Below are 12381 nucleotides of genomic sequence, written 5' to 3'. Positions count from 1 at the left end.
TAAAAAAGGACATTTTCCTCCGAAGACCTCCTCAGTCTGAGAGAGGACATGCAAAGGGAACCAGCCAGAAGGGAAAATTGGAGGGCTTGACGGCGCGGTTCTTCGGAGCAAGGCCGCGGGATGGTGGTCCCCTTCGTCCCTCGAGGGGGAGGAAGAGTGCGACTCTCGACCCCGAACTCAGGAGCGTCTTTCGGGCCGAGTGGCCGGAACCCGGACCCCCAGTGCCCGCCCGACGCCGGCTGCACCCCGGGCCGCCTCTCGCGGGGAATCCGTGGCCGGGGAGGCTGACGGCCTGCGGACGCCAGGGGAGGGCTGTCGGGTTGGGCCGGGACTGCGGCGCCGAGTACCCGCCGGGACTTGGTGGAGCGGAGGGCGGCGCCCTGTCCCCGGGCGCGGCCGCGCTGTCGGCCGCCGGCAGGAGCCCCCGAGGGCCACCGCGGCCCGGCGGACAGGCGCCCGCTGCCGGCCTCCGCTTCGCCCGGCTCCCCGCGCCGGCGCAGCCCCCCACCCCCGACTCTGACCCAAGTCCCCTGACCCCGGCTCTCAGCCCAGGATCCCGACCTTCTTACTCCGCTGACCCAGGTCCTTGTCCCCCGAGCCAAGCCCTGGGCCCCCACCCCTGGCCCTCGCCTGCGACCCCGGCCCCCGTCCTCGCCCGATCCTAGCTCTCCGACACCGACCGCCGCGCGGACCCGGGTTCGCAGCCCGCAAGGGATCTGTGGTGAGGCCAAGCCGGGCCAGGGGAAGCTGACCGCTCAGCCCGCGTCCGGGTCCGGGTCCCGCTGGTGGTCCCTGGGCTCTGACCAACCTAGTGACCGCAGCGGTGGTGCTAGCGAAGAAGAGAGGGGTCCGGACCGAGTTTCCAACCTGGGCGGGGCAGGTGACCCCTTGAATCAAGAGGAAGCAGAAGCAGTGGACGGCAGAGTGGCGTTTTGGTTATGTCGTAGTTGGTGGTGGTGGTTTAGTCGCTAAGAAATGTCAGATTCTTGCGACCCCATGGACTGGGAATCTACCAGGCTCCTGTCCATGGGAATCTCCAGGCAAGAATACTGAAGTGGTTTGTCATTTCTTTCTCCAGGGGATCTTCCCTGATCCAGGAATCGAACCCAGGTCTCCTGCATTGCAGGCAGATTATTTACGGACTGAGCTACAGGGGAACTGTGCAACAGATGGGTTTATTGAGAGATGTGGCAAACAGGTAGACAGAGTGTGTGTGTGTGTTGGGGGGGGGGAGGTGGGAGTTGCACGTGGTTGCACAGAAGAGTTATAAGATTACACGTGGTTGCACAGGAGAGAAGGGAAGGGTGGGGTAAGGCAGGAGTCCCCTACTCCTTTGCCACGGATACCTCTCAGTGGCCTGATAGGAAGTAGGCCACATAGCAGGCGGGAAACGGGAACCATCCCGGATACCCCCTTGCCCCAACACACACACACACACAAATTGCCTTCCACTAATCCAGTTGGTCCTTGGTGCCAAAAAGATTGGGGATTGCTGAGGTAGCAGAAGGCTGTTTTTTCTTTACAAGTTTTAGAGCACTATTTGGCTTTTAAAACTGGTTAGTTAGGAAAAGGAGGAGGGGGAGGAAGATAAAGAACCATTGGTGACCTTTAATAACCCCTAAGTTTAGATTTCCCAGCAGGTTCCCCCAACTTACTAGAGGTGTCAACTTGGGCCAGTCACTTCACCCTTTGGAACCTTGGTTTGCTGGGCTGTGAAATGAAGCTCCACCCACAGCATTTCCTAAGGATTAGTGACAGGTAGGCAAAGATGCTTTGTCAGAGTCTGTGATGGGCACAAGCTAGCTGTTCAGTGAACCTTATGAATGAAGTTACTTTAGAATGAATAAAGGGATTCATAGCCAAAAGCGGCCTCCCTGCCACAATACCTGTGTGCTGAAGGGCTGCAGTGGATGTGATCCAATTTGAATGTGGGTTTTTGAGCAGACCAAGGCTGTAAAGGAGAAAGCAATAATAGAGCTACTTGTGTGAACAACTAGAGGTCTTTTTAAATGTTAATTTGTACCTGGACAGCTCCCAGGTTGTGGACGCTTGGGGTGAGAAGGGGAGAAAAGGGGGCAGGATTTTCGAAAGAGAGAGAATATGCCCTATTTCTTATGAGTATCTTATTAGCACACAGATAAGTTAGGGAGTGAAACTACTCATCTTACAAAAAGTGTTCCTCATATGAAAAGCGGATCCTAAGTCCCTTAAGGCAGAATCACCTCTGGTGTTTAATAATAGCAATGTGTACAATAAAAGTTGAGGTATTTCAAGCAATTGCTGTGAAGTGTCAATAAGATAAAGCAAGTTTGTGTTTTAATATCCCAATTAACCCAAAAATAATGATAGAGTTGGGATCTGAACCAGAGTTTGATTCTGAAACCTCTTCTTTCATTTTTTCTTTTCTCTCTATTGAAATGTTTTATTGAGATAAAAACTACAAAAATAATACACCTTTGTTATATTGCTCAACAAAATAGTAATGGAGAAAGTCCCACCCCAGTTCTCAGATGTAACCAATGTATGAATGAATGGTTTGGTGGGCAATCCTCCTAGCTTTATATTTTGTTCATAACATGCACATACACACTTTTAAAATGGATTGTACAATAACTACTATTGTGCAACTTGCCTGTTTTAGATTTATATTTAACAATGTGTAATAGGCCTATTTCCATCTGATAACATATACAACACTCTTCATTCTCTTTAATAGTTATATAGTATACCATTGTGTGGATGTATTGTAATTTATTTAACCACTTGCCTGATAATCAGTGTAGGATCTTTCCAATAGTTTGCTATTATAAACATTGATTCCGTGACCCTCCTTATATTGGGTTGGCTAAAAAGTTCATTTGCGTTTTTCCACAATATCTTACAGAAGAATCCAAACGCACTTTTTCATTCAACCCAGTATGTATATGTCTGTGCATTTTTGTTAGTGTTTCTGTATGATAGATTTGTAGATGTCGGATGGCTAGGCCTTAAGCATGCATGCTTAAAATGTTTTAGCTACTGACGAAACATACTCGAAATAAAGCTCCTGGTTTTAATGATTATATCCCACTGCCCTTTGAGCGAAGTAGCAACTGCATTTTGAAATAGTTGGCTTCCTTGGGTAGTGGCAGCTGTGTGGACCCGTAGGGGAGGGCTCCTCATGGAAGGGGAAAAAGAAAAATTGTGACTAAGTCTTTGAAGCAGACAGCCCCTTTCCTTGGGCGCTTTGTGTTTACCCAAGCCAATGGTACGCCCTGAAACATAGCAAGGGAGCTTGAGGTTTGTGGCTCTCTTGTGGTTATGAACTATTGAAGAATATGGCCTTTGAATTTCTGGCAGTTTGTGACTCTTTGGATAAAATAAATAAATAAAAGATTGTTAAAAGTGACCACATAGGACTTCCCTGGTGGTCCAGTGACTAAGACTTGGAGCTTCCAATTAGGCGGCCTGGGTTCTATCCCTGCTAGGGGAACTAGATCCCACATGCTGCAACTAAGAACTGACAAAGCCTAATACATCAATAAATATATTTTTTAAAAGTGACACATAATAATCTATTGCTGTAAATCCAGAGTTTCAAATCTGTTTAAAGCAAGGTACATTCACGTTGTGAGCGGATTCTAGCCGCCGTAGGAGTGTGGCGTTAAGGAAAACCAAATGGCTCTGAAGAGAACTTTCATCCCTGTTCTTCCCAATAAACATTCGAAGCTCAAAGGGTTAATTGCTTAAGGCTTTGAAGAACACCTTAAGTGTACCATTTGGTAAAAAATGTGAAAACATAATACCCTCAGTCTTTGACAGGTGACAGCAACTGTATGAACCAAGAATGGTATTTTGGTTAGGTTGGGCTTTGTCAGTTTCAGAGACAACCTCTTAAGGCACCTCAAGCAAATGGGCATTCTTACAAGTGACACAGAGAGCGAGAAAGGGCACAGAGATTCAGAGCAGCATAAAGTGGGACTTCAGTTGCAGGAGTCTATGGTCTTTACTCCAGGGCACTCTTATTAATGTGATTCAGTGACTCCATGCTCTCTTAGGCACTTAGGCACATGTTCCTTCCCCCATCCACTTTTACCCTGTATAATTTTCTATATTTCATAATTTCTACTTACCTAGTTTCTGCTTCCTGACTACTTTTTGCCTTTCTACACTTCAAGCTCTTATCTCTAATCCATAGGGTCTCTTTGGTTTTTAACTCATATGTTCCCATCATGTACTTCTCTTTTTACTTCTTAATCCAGAGTCCAAAAAGGGAGGGTTAAGTTAGTTCAGTTCATCTTTTCATGCCAGGGATCATTATAGGTTTTTGGCCAGCCGGCAGATGGGTTGTCCTTGAGTCAGGAGCTTACCTGTGGTCTGATCAGTAGTAGCAAGTCACCCAGGGTCAGGTGGAAAGAAAAAAAGTAGCTGTGAGTAGATCAGTTTCCTTCAGGAAGGGTTTTGGGTGTATTAAACTCTGTGAGTAACTCATAACAGTGTGTGTAATGTAGAGCTGTTACTTTTCAGTAATGTTTATTGAGTACCTAATATTTTCCAATATTAGGTTTTAGGAACTTCAAAGATAAATAAAATATTTGTTCTCTCTGTTACAGAAGTCACAGTATTATAAAGGATAGACGTAGATTAAAGAAAAAAGTTATAGTACAAGCTAAGTAGTGTGTGCGTGTGTGCTCAGTCGCTTCAGTCGTGTCCAATTCTTTGTAACCCTATGGACTGCAGCCTGCCAGGCTCCTCAGTCCAAGGGATTCTCCTGGCAAGAATACTGGAATGGGTTGCTATGCCCTCCTCAATGGGATCTTCCGGACCCAGGGACTGAACTTGCATCTCCTGTGTCTCCTGTACTGCAAGCAGATTCTTTATCCACTGAGCCACCTGGGAAGCCGAAGCTAAGTGGGGCAACTACACAGATATCCATTCCTTTATTCAAGAAACAGGTAATGGGCACTTATCGTGTGCCTAACTGCAGATTGAGCAGCGAACGATGTTAGCTCCATGGAACTTCTGTTTCAGCATAAGCTTGAGGAGAGAGACAAATAATAGACACTCCTGTAATATGTTGAATGGTGGTGATGTGGAGGGGAAAAAAGCAAGAATGCAGAATAAGGATTGTTGAGGGTAGGAGGTGCCATTTTAAATAGGAAAAATCTCTTTGAGAGAGGAAGTGAGGGAATAGCTAAGAACTTATTCGGGAAAGACAATTTGAGGCAGAGAAAACAGCCTGTGAAAGGCCCTGCATCGCTGTAGGGAGGGATCGGAGGAGGCTGTGTTTCTGGAGAGTAGAAAACTAGCCAGGGGTGGGAAATAAGGGCAGAGTAGAAAGGGAGGGCCAGGGCAGCAGACCCAAGGAGATTTGTAGGCATGTGAAAATGGCTTTAGTTTTCACTCTGTCCAGAAGCCACTGCAGGGCTTTGAGCATAGGAGTGATGTGGTCTGACATGTTTTAACAAAATGCCATTGGCTGCCTTTTATTTATTTATTTATTTATTTTGCCACACTGCATGGCATGCAGAATCTTAGTTCCCAGACCAGGGATCAAACCTATGTCCCCTTTATTGTAAGAGCAGAGCCTTAACCACTGGACCACCAAGCAAGTCCAACATTGGTTGCTCTTAAGAATAGACTTCTGTTAAGAACAGACTCAAGAGGGCCAAAGACAAAGCAAGGAGAGGAGTTGGAAGCTTTAGCAATAATCCAGGTGAGGACTGTGGGCTAGGATGCTTGCACTAGCAATGATGGGATAGATCATATTCTGGCTCTATTTTGTAGAACAGAAAGGATGGCTGACAAATTAGATTTGGAATCAGGGACAAGGTTCTTAGCCTGAGAAATTAGAAGAATGGAATTGCCATTCAACCAAGATGGAGAAGATTATGGCAAGAGCAGATTTGGGGCGAGAATATCAGCAGCATCGGTTTGGACACACCAATTTTGAAATGCTTATAAGATCTCCAAGTGGAGATATAGAGCAGGCACTTGGGTATACTGGCATGAGTCTGGACTTCAGGGAAGGCATCAGTTATGCATCGGTACTATAAATATGGATGTCACCTGGATCTACATTGTCCAACATGACAGCCAGTAGCTACATGTGACAATTTAAATTTCGGTTAATTCAATGACATTAGGAATTCACTTTCGTAATTGCTCTAGCCACATTTCAAGTACCCAATAGCCACATGAGACTTGTGGCTGTTGTAGTGGACAGCACAGATACAGAACATTTCCATCATCACTGAAGTGTTATTGGACAGTACTAATAGAAGACACTCAATGTTACAGGCCTGAATGATTTTCTTCTTTTATGGGCCTAGAGAAGTAGTGAGAGGGGAATAAAAGAGATTCAAAGACTGAGCCCTTTAGGGGAATTCCGTGGAAGTCCAGTAGTGACGATTTGACACTTTCATTGCCAGGAACCCGGTTCCATCCCCGATCAGGGAACTAAGATCCTGTAAGCCACATGGTGCGGCCGAGGCGAAGCTCTTTGTATAAATGTATGTAAGTAAGTATACAAATTGCTGTTGATGGTGGGATGGTGGGGCATTAAGGGCCGGCTTCCTTTTTTACCCACCATGATCTATGTTTGCCAAGTAAATAAGGGGACAAAAGACATGCCAGGCACATGGAACAGGAGCGTCGACAGAAGTACAAAATAGCGTGGTGTGGTTGGGGAGCTGTAAGAAAGCTGGCATTTTTGGAGCAAGGCCATATTATTTTAATATAGTTAAAACACACACACACATAACACAACTCTAAGCTTCTTCCTTGCTTAAACAATATGGGACTGAGCACGTGATGCTGAAGCTAATCAGTCCAGGTCTAATTGGAGGGCAGAACGAGAAGGGGAAAAAGAATTTCCCTTGTTATTTGTAAACTGGGAGTGAATGTAAGAATTCAATTTAGAGAAATGGATACTACCTTACAATCGATACTACCTGTTTCAGCAATAAAAATCAAATGATCACAGTAATTTTTCCACTTTTTGAAGATTTGTTCCATAAAGACCTGAAAGTTACTTAGCAGGGCACGGGTTTCTATCTGGATTGAAATGAAGTTGATGTAGCTAATTAGCTATGGCTTTGATGAAAAGTATTCATACACAAACAATTGCACCCCATCCTGGAAGCTAATCGTTTCAGAACATGTTTTTTCAAGATGTCAGTTTGTTTTAATAGTAGGTTGTTATCTCCGAGCTACTATATTCTTGGTTTTCTTTCTTTCTTTTTTTCTTTCTTTTTTCCCTGAATTTGCAAAAAGCAATAACATAAAAAAACACAAAAGTACTTTTCACCAATTAAAAGAAACTCTTTCCATTTCTGTGGGTTTTGAACTAGAATAACCTACAAAATTTTAAAAAGATTTCATTAGAATAAAAAAACTTTGAAAAGTGTAATCTACTGGAACCTCACGTTGTCATTCCATGCTCCTACAGTTAAAGACCATGTCATTATTTCCATTATACTTACCTCCTAATTTTCAGGGCTTATTAGCCTAGCTGTAAAAACTTGCTCCAGTTGAAATTTGGCAAGCTGACAAGGCTGCGTGCCAGAAGTAATTTACTATCCAGTGTGGTTTGCAAAGTAAAAGAAGCTATATATAATAGAAAAAGAAATGAAAAGTTCTTGGTTCCAAATATTTTAATGTGTGTAATGCGTGTCACCTCAAACTTTTCAGCTTTTGTTGTTAGCAACGTGAAATAACATGAAAGGATTGAAAAGTACAGATGCTTTGCATCCGCATCAAACTGAGGGATCTGATGTTCTTAGGCATCAAAGACCAGACGGTGTCTATCACTTCTGCTGTGACTTTGAAGTCTACCAGGGCCCTCTGTGTGGGAGAAGCAGGCAGGGGACTTTGAACAAGATAGGGGGATGGGATTCCAGGTGTCTTTCCTCTCATTAGCACTGAAATTAGGTACATCTCTTTACCTAATAATAAAAATGGAAAAAAGAGAGGAGTGTTTCTTTTTCTGCTGGCATTTTTTGAACCAGGCCCCAGCAGTGAAAGTGTAAAAGTGTAGAGGCCTAACCGGTAGACTGCCAAGGAATTCCCTTTACTGTTGTTTTCAACCACTGAGCTATCTGTGAACTTAATCTTCAGATGTGACAATGAATATTCTAGGGAAAAGTTAAAGTTTACTTTGCAATTAACATTTAAGTACTTTGAAGGCCATAATAGAAATTTTAACTTGATTTGCAAATATCTGGGGCTTCCCAGGTGGTGCTAGTGGTAAAGAACCCACCTGCCAATGCAGGACATGTGGGTTCGATCCCTGAGTTGGGAAGATCCCCTGCGGGAGGAAATGGCAACCCACTCCAGTACTCTTGCCTGGAAAGTCCCATGGACCAAGAAGCCTGGCGGGTGACAGTCCATGGAGTCACAAAATGTCGAACACATGCACTCACACACTCAAACGTGTAACTAATGTTCATCCATCAGACTTCTTAAAAGATTGTCTTGGGACCCCAAGTAAGACCCATCTTTACTGTTCTCCAAACTGTCTCCTGAGCATTGCAATGGGACCAAGTGTTGTTCTACACCGGGTGAGCAGGGTACACCTTTCTGGGAGTAATCTTACTTGACAAGCTTGGGGGAAAACCACGATAATTTATATTCAAACAAACACTCATCTACTGTGGGCCAGAATGCAAAATTAGAATGAACTTGTTCAGAGAGGAAGAAGGCTTCGGTCTTTTGTGTGTCAATATTTTGACCCTGCCACACACATAAAAATTATAGTCGAGGCTCTCTGAGAGAAAGATATCCTCAAAGAGAAGAAATGGTCATTAGTGTTTTTCTTTTAAAGTATAACTTTCATAAAGTGCACGAATCTTAAGTGTATCCCTCAGTGGATGGAATTTTATAATTTACCAGGGAATCCCATTTATAATTTATACATTCATATAAAGACCATCTAGATCAAATACAGAAGTTTCCAGCACCCAGTAGGTTCCCTTGTGCCCCCTTCCTAGTCAGTGAAAGTGTGAAAAGTGTTCATTGCTTAATCGTGTTCGACTCTTTGAGACCCTATGGGCTGTAGCCCACCAGGCTCTTCTGGCCATGGGATTCTCCAGGCAAGAATATTGGAATGGTAGCCATTCCCTTCTCCAGTGGATCTTCCTGACCCAGGGATTGAACCTGGGTCTCCTGCATTGCAGGCAGGTTTTTTACAGTCTGGATCTGCTTAATAATCTGATATCTATGGTTATTTTAAAGGTCAAATAAAGGACGAATAGATACGTCAAATTTTTGAGGTATACCTTAGACTCATGAGCACTTATTCTTGGGCCCTTGGTTTCTTAATTAGAAGGTGAGCTCAAGAACTTCCCTTGCAGTCCAGTGATTAGACTCTGAGCTTCCAATAAAGGGGGCATGGGTTCAATCCCTGGTCAGGGAACTAAGATCCCACACATCCTGAGTGGCATGGCTAAAAAACAAAACAAATGAAAAGGAAGCTGTGCTGAGCTAAGGATTCTGAGACCCCGTGGGTATTACGCAGTTTCTTCTGCTGTACTGGACTTTCTTTAATAGTGCTTTTTATCTCTTCAAGAGCTCCTTCTGGGGTTGATATTTTAAAATGTCTGTGATGAATAGAAGAGTCAATATATAAAAAACTTAGTGCACATAGGTGCTGGGCACACAGTATTGGTAAGTCCTAGATAAGTGATAACTATGATTATGAGATGCAGAAGAGACAAAAGAAGGTTTGTCCTTATCATTATAACAATTCCTAGAGCAGGATAAGGGGCTTCTCAAGTAGTGCTGCTGCTAAGTCACTTCAGTCACATCCAACTCTGTGAGACCCCATAGACGGCAGCCCACCAGGCTCCCCCGTCCCTGGGATTCTCCAGGCAAGAACACTGGAGTGGGTTGTCATTTCCTTCTCCATGCATGAAAGTGAAAAGTGAAAGTGAAGTCACTCAGTCATGTCAGACCCTCAGCAACCCCATGGACTGCAGGCTCCTCCGTCCATGGAACTTTCCAGGCAAGAGTACTGGAGTGGAGTGCCAGTGGTAAAGAATCTGCCTGTCAATGAAGGAGACACAGCAGACACAAGAGATGTGGATTTGCTCCCTGGGTTGGGAAGATCCCCTGGAGTAGGAAACAACAACCTGCTCCAGTATTTTTGCCTGGGAAATCCCATGGATAGATGAGCTGTCAGGCTATAGTCCATGGGGTTGCAAAGAGTCAGACGTGACTAATCACGCAGAGCAAGATAAATGTGGAAGCTAAATTTGAAAATAAGAGAACAAAGTATTATAGTTGGGTTGATTTGATGTAGTTATCCATCAAATTTGCCTTGAAAGGAAAGTTTACCAGAGCTTGCTGACTCCTTTGGACCTAAAGAACAGTTCGTACATTTTCTCATTCTGTCATGATTTTACTAATTGAGTGTTTGTTACATCTTAGGCACTGTTCTAACATCCCAGGTATCAAAGTAGAGGAAACAAAAATCTGCCCATATGGACCGTACTCTCTAGGGGCATTTGTGCTCTTACTGTTAACACAGGCCCCAGAGATTTTCCTATTACCAAGAAATTCCATCTGTGTTTTACATCCATGATTTCCTTCCACATCCCTGATGTCTTACAGCTGAGGGAATCAAGAATCAAGCCACCCTTAGCCTAAGTTCTGAGACCAGAGGGGGAGAAAAAAGAAAGGAAAGGGTCAAGGGTAGAACATGGTTAGTTGCTAAGGCTATATTCCTCTTTAATAAGTCACACGGAGGATCAAGGTACTCATGCTAATGTTGAAATAAACAGGTCTAGCAAGAACTCCAGTTTTGGTTTTTTGAAATCATATTCCAGAACTTGAACTGAGCCACGTAGTTAATATTTTAGATTTAGTAATGACACCAACAATATCACTTTCAAGCTCGGTTGTCTGTCTCTTAGAAATGCTGACTTGCTTGGGCAGAGGTTAAAGGAGGGTATGTATCTTATTGACTCCCAAACTTTTCAATACCAAGATTCCCTCTTCTTAAAAAAAAAAAAAAAGTTTGTGATATCCACCCAGGGGCCGGCCATGTTTTGAAAGATATTGTCTGCAAAGACAGGATAGTTTTTTAAATAATAAAATCCTTTCCCCATTTAAAAATTAATCACTATAAAGTAGGAAGTCAAGAAACAGCTGGAGTAACAGGCAAATTTGGCCTTGGAATACGGAATGAAGCAGGGCAAAGACTAATAGAGTTTTGCCAAGAAAATGCACTGGTCCTCACAAACACCCTCTTCCAACAACGCAAGAGAAGACTCTATGCATGGACATCACCAGATGGTCAACACCGAAATCAGATTGATTATATTCTTTGCAGCCAAAGATGGAGAAGCTCTATACAATCAGCAAAAACAAGACCAGGAGCTGACTGTGGCTCAGACCATGAACTCCTTATTGCCAAATTCAGACTTAAATTGAAGAAAGTAGGGAAAACCACTAGACCATTCAGGTATGACCTAAATCAAATCCCTTATGATTATACAGTGGAAGTGAGAAATAGATTTAAGGGCCTAGATCTGATAGATAGAGTGCCTGATGAACTATGGAATGAGGTTTGTGACATTGTGCAGGAGACAGGGATCAAGACAATCCCCATGGAAAAGAAATGCAAAAAAGCAAAATGGCTGTCTGGGGAGGCCTTACAAATAACAGTGAAAAGAAGAGAAGCGAAAAGCAAAGGAGAAAAGGAAAGATATAAACATCTGAATGCAGAGTTCCAAAGAATAGCAAGAAGAGATAAGAAAGCCTTCTTTAGCGATCAATGCAAAGAAATAGAGGAAAACAACAGAATGGGAAAGACTAGGGATCTCTTCAAGAAAATCAGAGATACCAAAGGAACATTTCATGCAAGGATGAGCTCGATAAAGGACAGAAATGGTATGGACCTAACAGAAGCAGAAGATATTAAGAAGAGATGGCAAGAATACACAGAACAATTGTACAAAAAAGATCTTCATGACCCAGATAATCACAATGGTGTGATCACTGACCTAGAGCCAGACATCCTGGAATGTGAAGTCAAGTGGGCCTTAGAAAGCATCACTACAAACAAAGCTAGTGGGGGTGATGGAATTCCAGTTGAGCTATTCCAAATCCTGAAAGATGATGCTGTGAAAGTGCTGCACTCAATATGCCAGCAAATTTGGAAAACTCAGCAGTGGCCACAGGACTGGAAAAGGTCAGTTTTCATTCCAATCCCAAAGAAAGGCAATGCCAAAGAATGCTCAAACTACCACACAATTGCCCTCATCTCACATGCTAGTAAAGTAATGCTCAAAATTCTCCAAGCCAGGCTTCAGCAATATGTGAACTGTGAACTTCCTGATGTTCAAGCTGGTTTTAGAAAAGGCAGAGGAACCAGAGATCAAATTGCCAACATCCGCTGGA

The 12381-nt window shown here is 43.7% G+C and overlaps 1 protein-coding gene across 1 annotated transcript in view; it reads right to left on the bottom strand.

Annotated features, from left to right (window-relative positions):
* SUZ12 (SUZ12 polycomb repressive complex 2 subunit) overlaps positions 1 to 12381 on the bottom strand; it is a 65158-nt gene that overhangs the window by 50823 nt on the left and 1954 nt on the right. The window contains exon 2 of the mRNA XM_010861697.1: positions 171 to 716. Within this exon, the coding sequence (XP_010859999.1) occupies positions 171 to 716 (546 nt within the window). The remainder of the gene's footprint in view (positions 1 to 170; positions 717 to 12381) is intronic.

This window comes from Bison bison, unplaced genomic scaffold (genome assembly GCF_000754665.1).
Source record: "Bison bison bison isolate TAMUID 2011002044 unplaced genomic scaffold, Bison_UMD1.0 scf7180017864472, whole genome shotgun sequence".
In the NCBI taxonomy this organism is placed as follows: domain Eukaryota; kingdom Metazoa; phylum Chordata; class Mammalia; order Artiodactyla; family Bovidae; genus Bison; species Bison bison.
Note: the sequence above shows the minus strand (reverse complement) of the source record. Positions and strands in the feature narration are given on the sequence as shown.